The following is an 11,260-nucleotide window of genomic DNA, read 5'->3' as shown; positions in this document are numbered from 1 at the left end:
CAGTACGCCCCTGCAGCGAGCCCCCCCCCCCAGTCCCAGCACCCACCCGCCTGCAGCAAGCCCCCGTCCCAGCACCCCCCCTCCCCGCAGGGCCCAGGGCCAGGTGTCCCCCAGCAGGCACCCAGCAGCCCACTCCCCTTTGCGGAGCAGAGCCCAGGGCAGGTATGAAATGGGCAAGAAACACTCCCCCCCCCCCCCCTTTCAAGGCTTTGCCCCTTGCCCTGGGCAGTTGGGCGCCTGCCGCTCCCTTGCCTCCGGCCGAGGCGGGCCTCTCATATCTCCCCCAGCAGCAGACGGGCAGGTGCTGCTCAAGTGCAACGTTTGGAACGTAAGAGCCAGGACTCACAGGAGCTGGATGTCCCCAAGAAAGCACCTCCCACTAACAGCCCAGCAAGGCCGGGGAGAGCGCTACTATCCCCTCCCCCCCAACTGCTGCTGAACCAGACTCCCCAAAACCTTCTGCCCTCCCTACCCAGCCTCAAATTCACATGTAAATGTTTGGCAGGTCACATTTCAAACCCGGCACCACCGGAGCATCATGTGTGTACAGGGTGCACCTCCCTCACGGCTGTTCCTGGACCAGAGGATATGGGGGCTGGTAGCTCCATCAGCAGACGGGTGCCGAGCCAAAAGCAGAGCCAGCAGCAGAGAGGGGTGGCAGCCTGGGAGGCTAGTGACAGGGGGCCTCCCCGATCCGGTAAATTCCCTTATTCAGGACCAGTCAGGGCCCCAGGGTGCTGTACGAGGGAGGTCCAACCAGTATACTTTTATACACAAACACACTACGCATTCACTCTGATCACAATTCCCAACCCATCACTTATGGAAAACCTACTACATGTGAAACCAAACAGGGCCACTGTACAGTTCTTGAGCGACACGGCTACTTCCCCTACCTGAGAAGCACTCAAGCTGCTGAGAAAAGCCCCAGTGAAACATTCACAGCTTTTTATTGTAAAAAGTTACACACCCACTTCACATTTAGACACAGCTGTACAGATGTGCAGGCTTCTCTCTCCTACGCTCATGAAGGGGTTTTGTGGGGAGGCAGGTAGGAGTCTCTGCAAGGAAAGGATCCAGCAGCCCAATTTCACGTGAAAATGAAAGTGCATTTGTCCAAAAAAAGAGGGTTTGCAAATTAAATTGCTTAGTAGAAATGACCAAATACACTGATATGCCAGCACAGCAACTGCTATTCGATTCTCTTTTGATGGCTCCAGTTCAAAACCAAAAACATCCGGGACTTTAAAAAGGAGAATAAAATACTCATGTGAAATGTGGGAGTTACCATGTTGGAAAGAAAGATATGGAAAGTGTACACTTCCCTCCACAACAGCCTGCCACCAACATGCACCCAATGCCAGACCTGCAAGGGCATTTTGTACAGCTGAGGGGATCACCCTTCGGTTGCCTATTTACATGTGACTTCTCTGCTAAGATTGCCAGCTGGGGGCGAATTGGCATCCACTGGGACGGTGTCTGGGTCACGTGGACACTGCTCCAGGAGGCGATCGCTGCGCTGCTGGCTTGCAGGAAATCAAGCAGCCATCAGAAGTAACCACTTTCAGTCCCTGCCACGCCAGGCTGGACTTGCGCATACAGTGAAGATGAAGACCTCTAGGTCCCACTGTGAACACCAGCCTGGTCCCACGAGAAGTAGACAACGAAGCAGATTTGAATCTGAACTCAACTGCATCCCCTAGATCCAGCTCCTCTAAAATACGGACCACAAAGATGAGACCAGGGTCCTGAGGGCTCGGAGTATCTGGAGGGGAGTGCGGTCTGCTGGGGTCATTCCTCCTGGGAAAGTTCTTGCTAGTTGGACAGAACCTTCCGAATCCGTTCACACACTTCTCTGGGTCCCAAGGAAACCATCATCTCAGCAACGCTGGGTCCATGCTGAAAACACACACAACAGACACTGCACAAGTGGAAGCCAGCACTCCGTTCCACTCACACTCATCCCAGCACTGTATCGGAAAGCCACTGACGTTCTCCCTTGGTAACATGCAGCAGGTACAACTCTGTATCCCTCTATACTGGAGAGGGCTGACTGAGGAGTTGTCAGTCACCTGCAATTAAAATAACCTGACGTTTCTAATACGAGACACTGGGTCTGTTTTCAGGGAAGAAAAATTCCCATCAGGCCAACTTCTCCACTGGGGTAGCGCCTTCAAACTCAGAGGAGTTCTGCCAAGAGAACTCGCCAAGAGAACTCGCCAAGAGAACTCATTTTGGACAGAAGGAGGAATTTACTGTTGGTTACATTATGAGCCGTGACGCACACAAGAACCCAACAGCTGACAATGCTCCTTACAAACCAGCCTGTGTCTTTCCAACCACAGGTTTGCAACTCTGGGGGGAGGGGTGGACTTGATGCCTCTAGTCACTCCTAGCATCACTCTCTGACAAGGAGCTTTCACATTAGCGCAGTCACTTACCATAACTGAGGAACACACACAAGATCCCCCTCCCTCCTCTCCACTGGCATCTAGCTAACTGGACATACCCCTCTGCTTTCCGCCCCTTTCCAGACATTGGCTTTCTTAGTTCTAATTTAGGTTAAGCTTTTTATCACGCATTTGGCAGGTTATCTTTAGTACAATGCAACTTGTTACTCTAGGCCACTTTGCCTAGAAACCATATTGCTTATGAATGTGTGTGCAATCTGCGGAATGTGTGAGATGTGAATGAGAAATACCCAAGGCAGTTTAGGCTCCGTGACCTTTTAAGGCAAAGAAACACCCTGCAGGCAGATAAATTAACTGAGAGGCAGCCAGAAAATCTCTCTCGGACAAGATGTAACATCACAGCAGAAACCTGGGACCGGCCCAGAGAAGCATAAAGCCTCCTGCAGGTCCGAAGGGCTCTCCCAAGGAACATCAGGGCGAGTCTCCAGGAAGCTGATGCCTGGCCAGCACGCCAACCACCAGCCAAGTCAAAAGTGATCCGGGTTTGCTCCTCAGCAGGCCTGAGGAAGTGCCACAAGATCTAGCACCCACAAGCCTGTGTCCTGTGACCAGGCTGTTAGATAGAAACAGCTCAACTCCTATGGCTGTTACCTGCTGCCCACTGAGGGCCAAGCGGAGGAGTTTCATCATGCTGCTGTACTTGGTCCCTCTCATCTGCTCCTCCAGGCCTCTCAGGTCTTCATTCAGCCCTTCTGTAGTCAGAGCACCCATCTGCCCTTCCATCAGCCTTTCAGAGAAGATGCTCTCAATCTAGTGGCACGTGGGGGAGAGGAATTCCCATCTGGGGTAGCCCCCTGCCTATGGGGAGCTGCTCCAGCCCCTCCCCCCATTAACCTTTCACATCCCTAGTGGATGTTTACAAACAGTGCCCCCCACCCCCCACGGGACAGCGTGGGAGAAAGCGCAAAGCTGCGAGTTTGAACATTTAACAGACGGGGGAGAGGCTGCTCTTCGGGGCTGACCGGACGGGAGCACCAAGAGCGGACAAGAGAGGCCAGGGGGGCGAGGACCGAGTGTGACTGCGTTTGGCTTCTCAGCACGTGCCAACTGCAGCCCATTTTCTAGAGCGTGTCTGACGCCAGCACAGGCTGAGCAGTAAGACCAGCGAGAGGGGGCAGGCAGGAGAGAGCAGAGCAGGGAGGGGACGCTTACCCGATCACTCGCTTTCCTATCTCATCTGCTTCTGCTGAGACACTTTGCAGCTGCTCTCGGGACACGGACGGCTTGACCCATAAGTAAGAATACTCAGGCGCCACCAGGTTCTTCAGGCTGCTTATGTGACCCTGCGGGACGGAAGGGTGGACTGTCAGGGCCAGGCAGCCCATGGAGAGCAGAGACAGTCTCAGGGACAGGGTGGCAAAGGGGTCATTCCCCACTGCCCTGGCGCTCACCAGGCAGAATGCGGGTGCTCGGCTTGCGGGGCATTTTACACCCACTTCCCACTGGCGTGCAAGCGCTGGGCTACCCCGAGTGAGGGCTACCAGCCTGAGCAACAGGCCAGCAGGCAAGCCGAGTCAGAGCCGGACCTGCAAATGGCTTCCCACACTGACTCATGGGGGGCAGAAGCAGGAAGTCACATGAGTAATTTTGTATCTGCTGCCATCGTGAAACCACATCGTCAAGGCGTTTCCTGCCTTTCTAAAGCAAGAGCGTGCAGTGACCCCCAACCGGCAGCGACCTCGTGGAGCGGAGCATAGGCCCCAAGAAACCCTGCGGCCTCGACCCGTAGCTTCAGGCAGGGCCACCATCTCCCCTTCTCGCCACCTCCTTTGAGATCCGGGCTCTGAAGGACAGAACCCTCGATTCCACCACAAAGTACCACACTGGCTCTCTCCCTTTAGCCCAGAAGAGGCAGAAGGCAGACGAGCTTCCAGCTGCCCAGCAGCCAGCCCCGGAGACAGCCAGCCTCCTGGGGCGAGAGAAGGCCCGTTCAGTCCTTGGTCTCTCTGCTGAGGCCATGGTGGGTCTGGTGATGCAAACGGCTGCTCACAAGCCCAGCACGGGCAGACACGCATGTCTGCAGAGGCAGAGGAGATGCCTGGAGCGTCCTCGCTGACTCCACAGCTCAGCTTCTGGGCACAAAGCAGGCCTACGGGGACCTCCCATGGCACGAGGCCTCGGAGCGTCAGAGCATTTCCCAGAACCCAGCTGGGCTACCCGCAGAGCCTCTGCCCCAGGCACCGGCACAGGCACCGGCGTCGTACCTTTCTCAGCAGGAGGACTCGCTCCACGTAGCCCTTCTCTAGAACCGCTCTGTCCACCAGCCGGTCGCCAAAGGCCTGCTCCACCCGCCTCTGCAGCTCCGTCACCAGCTGGCCTCGCAGCCGCTCATCTCCAACCTGCCGGAGCAGGTGAATCCTGCACAGGAGACCGAACCATCCCAGTGGCGTGGCCCTTGCTGGCTTCAGCACAGCCTAGCAGAGCCATTCAGAAATCCACCCGACAGTGCGGGTCACTAGCTCTCCGGGCGGGGCGCTTCCCGGAACTACACCATTAACCAGGATGATTTCTGAAAAGCCATTTCTCACCCACACTTAAGTCCTTGTATTCTCGCAACGTGGCCCGTCTGGCGAGGCTCTGCTGCAGAGCCGCCACCTGAGCTCCTGGCGCACACAGGCTCAATCCCCCCATTTGTATCCATTTGCAGAAGGGCGGATTTCAGGGCTGGGCCCTGTCAGTGAAATAGGCAGGGAGCAATGGTGCAGGGGGCAAGATGCTGCCGTGGAGCTGCTGGAAAACGGTTTGCTTTACGGCAGAGAGGGGGGAACGCAACAATGGAGAGTCCAGAGGAGCAGCCACGATGGGGCCAGCAGGCGGCCAGAGTCAGGCGGTAAATCTAAGCCCCTGCTGGGGGATTTGTAGGGCTGGTTGGAGAGGAATAAGGGGCTGCTGCCAGTTCTCATACCTGTTGAATTCTGGGAGCTTGTCAAGATCCAGCAGGGCTGAGTGGGTGGTGATTCTGCCCACATCAAACTCCGAGATGAGCTCCTCCAGCGTCCTGCCCATCTGATTCCCTGAAAAATAACCCACCAGTGGCCTCAGGCATTCGCTCCCACGGAGATCTAGTATCACGGCTGTCAGTGCGGCCCAGGACAGAGTGACACGGGAGGGTCCCTCCCCACCTGCTCGGTACCAGGGGACATGCTTACCCGAAAGGTAGAGCCCTAATGGCAGGCGTTTGGGCCGGGCCAGCCTCAGCCCGAGGACAGACTCCCCCACGTTTTCTACCATGCCCCAGCGACAGGCAGCGCCCTGGGAGTTCCTGCTGGCTCCAATGGCTGACACTGAATGAAGCATTTGAGAAGTGTCCTAACCTAACCTGGAATTTCCCCTTAACTCTGCCCCTGCCCATGCAGCAGTTGGCCAGGCAGCACCAGGGCAGGTACAGAGCCATTTCACGGCAGCACGGACCAGTTACAGCAGCCGAGGGGAACACACTGAATCAGAATGATCCTGTGCCCTCTAGGCACCAGCCAGCGTGGAGAGGCCCATGGGCTGCGTGGACCCAGGGACTTGTCCCTCTGGCTTTCTGCCTCTCTGCATAAAGAGAAATCCTCCCCATGGCCCAACAAGCAGCACATGTCTCGGGGCAGAACGTTTCATCCCTGGGAAGGGTTAACTCGCGGGGGGGGGGGTTCCGAGCCCAACGTCTCAGCAGGACCACGACGGTTTACGAGACCTGCGGAGAGTTGGGGAGGGAGCGACTGGCCCAGCTTCCCATGCACTCACAGGTTAAACAGGCGGGGAAAATCTTTAGTGTGCGTTTTAACTGCAAAGCTGGGACGGGACGACAGGGGAGGGATCACGTGAGGATTCCTGCTCTGTTCCCTCCCTCTGGGGCCCCTGCCGTTGGCCACTGTGGGCCGACCGGACCCTGGGCTGGATGGGCCTTTGGTCTAACTCCGTCTGGCTGTTCTGATGTTCTCAGTCAGAGAGCAGACGTGCCTCCAACAGTCCCCAGGGGAGCGCGGCCCTTGCTACACCTGCATCCAGCTCTTTCCATTTGACAGCAAAGCTGGTGCTGAACAGACAGAGCTGGGGACTGAAAACCTCTCCTGATGGAGATGCTCTGACATAGGCAGCAGGGTGGACTTTCCCCTGGCCATCCCCCATGCTCGGGAGGGCCCCTCCCGGATGTAGGAGGGGGTTTGGGTTAATCTCCCTGATCCATTCCCTCTTTGCTGAGCCGGTCGCTGGGGGGTCACTAAGCTCAGGACCTCACCCCGCCAAGGGGCTTACAAAGCTCCTCAATAGCTGCACCATTCACTCCAACTCTTTCCACGCGCAGCAAACGTGTCAAGTAGCCAGACCTCGGGGCCGCTCCCCGTGCGTCAGGCCTGCCCCCCGTACCTGCAAATCCAGAGCCACAGTTGGTGATGATGTCCAGCAGGGCTTCCGGCAAGCAGCCGTCTTGAACAAAATGCCCCAGGAAAACGTCTCCCTGCCGTTTGGACAGTTTACTGCCATCCTTGTTCAGGAGCAGGGGAAGGTGGCCGAACCGCGGCGGGTCCCAGCCAAAGGCTCTGTAGAGAAGAAGGTGCTTGGATGTGGAAGTGAGCCACTCGGTCCCACGCAGAACGTGACTGATTCCCATGTGATGGTCATCCACCACGCTGGCCAGGTGATACGTGGGGAAGTCGTCCCCTTTTAGGATCACCGGGTCCCCTTCCACAGCAGCCACTTCGTGCTTGCTCCACCCATAGACCAGATCATGAAAGGGCTCAGCACCTTCCTTCAGCTGGAAACGGACCACGTAGTCAGAGCCCTGCGACAGCTTCTCAGCCACTTGCCTGGGGCTCAGGTGGCGGCACCTGTTGTCATAGCTGTGGGGAGAGGCGAGCAGGGGCAAACGTTCAGCTTTTCCCATTCTAGTCTGAGCCCCAGTCCTAAGCTCAGCTCGGGCAGCGAGGCTCCCGGGGCCGGGTCGAGCCACGTCAGCTGCGTGGGGATGATTCCTGTCCACTTTCCCGCCTCACGGGAAGGGTGGGGGGCTGGGAGGCTTGATCAGCTAGCACGCGTAATGCTCCTTAGCGACAGTACGGGGTAAAGACGTGATAAGCAGAGAGGCTTAGTTGGGCTAGAACCCAGAACTCTCCTCAACAACAAACATGTTTGGCGCTAAAGTGCCCCTGTGGCTAGGCAGGTGGTGCCTCAGAGCCAGAGTCCCCTTCACGCACAGTCCACAGGCAGCCCCCTACCGTGGTGTCTGTCGATTCCGTAGCGCTTCCTTCTTCAGCAGTTCCAGGCGCCGAGGGGTGCAAAAGCAGCGGTAGGCAGCGCCGCGCTCCAGAAGCGCCTCGCTGGCTTTCTTGTACAGCTCAAGTCTGCATGACTGCTGGTAGGGCCCGACCGGGCCTCCCTCGCGGGGGCTTTCATCAGGTGGGATTCCTGGAAAGCAGAGTTATGGGCCAAGGGGACAGCGCGTTCAGCAGGGGTCAGACGGCAGCAGTTCACAGTGAATCTACAGAGCGCTCTGCTCATGTGCAGCATGGGACTCTACAAGGCGAGCTAGGGAGGAATCTTCCAATGAAATCAATAGTGTTAGAGTCTCTTTCAGGTCTCCAGCCACCGGCAGGCGAGACCATCACAAACTGGCAAACACTTGAGCAGATCTAATACATTTCACGCAGCATGGGGGGGGGGGGGGATTATGTGTCTGTGCACGCGCACACCTTCCTGGGGTAAAGTTACACTCTCTTCACAGACATGCAGCTGAGATTTCAGAGCCCATTATTTTATCAACTGAAAAGTTATTGATTGCCAGGGTACTTGGCATTTGGAGTAACACCATCCTCCCAAGCTCTCCCCAATAATGTAACTGCTTTAACATTCATCCGAACACAGGGAGAGGCAAAGGACGGACTGGAGCGCTCTCAGATGTCTGAATCTTTTAAGACATGTCCCACACCTCAGACACAGAATCCTAGAACACTAGGACTGGAAGGGACCTCGAGGGGTCAAGTCCAGTCCCCTGCCCTCACACCAGGACCCAGCACTGCCTACATCATCCCTGCTAAAAAGTCTATTCAACTCTTTCTTCGCAAATTACATGCACACAATTTATGAACTCATGCTGAGTTCTCTCCATTCCAGCTCCTGCCCTTTTCTCCAACCTCCCATGATTCCAAATAGACTAACTGGAAAGAAATGCATCCCTACCAAAACGCCTGGGCTCCTCTGCACAGGAAAACCAAAAAACACTCACCTGCTCATTAGGATCCTTCTGGCTCCTAGCCTGTTACAGTAACCACTAGACCAGTGGTCCCTAATGCGGTGCCTGTGGGCGTCATGGCGCCCGAGTGATCAGAGCCGGCTGAAGCCATTCTTGCGCCCCGGGCGCACGGCACATGCACGGCCCTGCCCCCAGGCGCACGGCGCGTGCGCAACCCTGCCCTCGGGTGCGCGGCAGCCCCAAAAGGTTGGGGACCACTGCACTAGGAACAATGCTGACGGAACCTTGCATTTCAGTGAGATTCATTTAACAGCTGTCTCATCACGGGTGTAGGTCGTTTCAGTAATTAAGAAGTGAACTGTACAGATTTGGAAGTTACCTGCCCAATTCAGCATATCCTCTATTCCTTCTGCAGCGCCAGCCACCACACGACTTTGATCCGTATCTTCCACTCTCAAGATAAAAGCCCCTTGGTGTTTTCTGGCAAAAATGTAGTTGTACAAAGCAGTACGAAGGCCGCCCAAGTGCAAAAAGCCTGGGATAGAAGAGCAAAAGTAGAGCAAGTCAGGCCAAATAAAATCCACTCAACAGAAGAGATTTTTCATAGGAGCTGTCAGCTATTGTTTGTGATGGCACTGAGCAGATCACATTATTACATGTACAAGTGAAAGGCGGGTCCGCAGTGAAATGCCATTTGGCCACACAGGTCATTAAAACGCTTCATTAAAGCTGAAGTGCTGAAGAAATGGCTTCCCCAGAACTGGTGCTGAACACAGTTTAAAGGACAGTGTCCCCTGGAGAAAGCCAGTCTCACAACCCTTCTGGAAGGTACGAGCAACCTTGGTCTTCCTCTCAAACAGTGAAGGGATCTCGTATTGAAAATGATCAGCAGTTGTTCATTTTCCTGCTACAGACAAGGCATCAGAGAGCAAACAGGCCAGCTAAGGGCCATCACCAATGGTATCGCGGGTGGGTTGTGTAATCTCACACAAGCTTGCAGATTGCCAACGCTGCCCGAGCGTTTGCCTGTTTGTACTGATCCCACCAGCTAGGAGTGATGCCACAAAGCACAGCTTCTAGTAATAACTGAAGGAAACTGTCCTTTATCTTTCTTTGGGACACTGTACACTGGGGCAGACCACTGCAAGTTCTGCTCCTGGCCTGACATACAACATTCCCATAGGCAGTTTAATAGATGCAACTGGTTGCAAAGTGTGATGAGACAGATCTAGGGAGGGTGTCTCAGCGTGGATATAAAAGGCAGATTTTTAAAAGGTATTTAAAAGGTTTTGGGAGCCTTCCCCGCTGGAAGGATGTAAATGTCAGGCATCACCTCTAGCAGAGATGCTTTTATGAATGTTCAGTTTTAGTTGAGTTTCCCCTGCAACCCACATTTAACAAGCCCTTGGAGCAAGCTAGCAAAAGAGAACCTGAAAACAAACAAACAAAAAAAAATCAACAAACACTGGTATATTTTCACAGGAAGACAGTAAGGATTTTAGAGTGTAACTGAGTAACCATTTAACTGAGATGCTGATGCTTATCGGTTAATAGTGTCGGTTACACTCAGACTCCCCTCCCCTGGGGAGCCAGGTGGGCAAGAGCTGCCCATCCTGCTCCCAGGGAAGAGCTTCACCCAGGGCTCTGCAGGATAAAGCTTATTTAAACTTTATCCTGCAGAGCCAGCAGCACGTAACCAAGTAACCGCTGAGATTTTCAGCAGTTACAGTCACCTGCTTAACCAAATGTTAACATCCCTGGCAGACAGCGGTGTCTAGTACTGAGCATACAGAACTAGCCATTTTAGGCCCTGATATTACAAAACACTCACCCTCAAGAAACACTCAAGCCCGTGTTGCTCTGCACAGGCTAAGAGGCCCAAGTGGACAGGACAGTTTGCCAGATTGTGTTCTTAGTTATTTTTAAGGCACCTATTTCTGTGACACAGAAACATCAGCTGGCAGCTGGAGTTCCATGCTCAGCTCCGCCTCAGGCCTGTTTAAACCACGGGAGAAACAAAAGACAGGACTATGTAGCACTTTAAAGACTAACAAGATGGTTTATTAGATGATGAGCTTTAATAAACCATCTTGTTAGTCTTTAAAGTGCTACATAGCCCTGTGTTTTGTTCCAGCTACCCCAGACTAACACGGCTGCGTCTCTATCACTGATCTGCACCGGGACACTTTCAAATCAATGTTTGTGGCCTACCCGTATTGTAGCTTAAACGGACAGTGCCCCAACCCCGGAGCGCGCAGACCTGAACAAGCCACAGACCCGTCTGCAGGGCTTTGACGAAACGAGGGAGATTCCCTCCAGCAAGCGGGCAAAGCCCCCCCGCCCCGCCAGCGAGCCCCGCACAGGGAACGCCACGCCGGGGCCCGTTACCTGTGGGGCTGGGCGCGAACCGCACCCTCACCCTGGCGCCGCGGGGCCCGGCCCCCGCCGGGGACGACACCCCGGGCCCCCGCGCACGCAGCCCCCCAGGGGCAGCCCGCAGAAGCGGCCCCAGGCCGCGCAGCGCAGGCGCCATGGAGAACCCGCCCGTTCCGCCACGTGGAGCGACACACGCACGTGGGCGCGGAGAGGCGCATCCGGGTTCGCAGCCAGCCAATCC

General features: G+C 55.3%; 1 protein-coding gene across 3 annotated transcripts; it reads right to left on the bottom strand.

Moving 5' to 3' along the window:
- Nucleotides 1-926: 926 nt before the first annotated feature.
- EARS2 (glutamyl-tRNA synthetase 2, mitochondrial) lies at nucleotides 927-11,211 on the bottom strand. Of its 3 annotated transcripts, none has more exons than XM_075899939.2 (9): nucleotides 11,032-11,211; nucleotides 9,023-9,178; nucleotides 7,670-7,859; nucleotides 6,822-7,294; nucleotides 5,377-5,485; nucleotides 4,676-4,829; nucleotides 3,624-3,754; nucleotides 3,063-3,198; nucleotides 927-1,899 (listed from the first exon to the last, which is right to left on the bottom strand). In XM_075899939.2, exons 1-9 carry the CDS (start codon nucleotides 11,174-11,176, stop codon nucleotides 1,816-1,818), a joined length of 1,578 nt encoding a protein of 525 aa, XP_075756054.2. In that variant the 5' UTR covers nucleotides 11,177-11,211; the 3' UTR covers nucleotides 927-1,815. The 3 variants fall into 3 exon arrangements, with proteins under 3 accessions (XP_075756054.2, XP_089625470.1, XP_089625469.1); XM_089769344.1 differs by having other exon boundaries at nucleotides 6,822-6,994; XM_089769343.1 differs by lacking the exon at nucleotides 927-1,899 and having other exon boundaries at nucleotides 3,082-3,221.
- Nucleotides 11,212-11,260: the final 49 nt, after the last annotated feature.

This window comes from Pelodiscus sinensis, chromosome 15 (genome assembly GCF_052426305.1).
Source record: "Pelodiscus sinensis isolate ZL-2025 chromosome 15, ASM5242630v1, whole genome shotgun sequence".
In the NCBI taxonomy this organism is placed as follows: domain Eukaryota; kingdom Metazoa; phylum Chordata; order Testudines; family Trionychidae; genus Pelodiscus; species Pelodiscus sinensis.
This window is presented reverse-complemented; position numbering and strand designations above follow the sequence as displayed.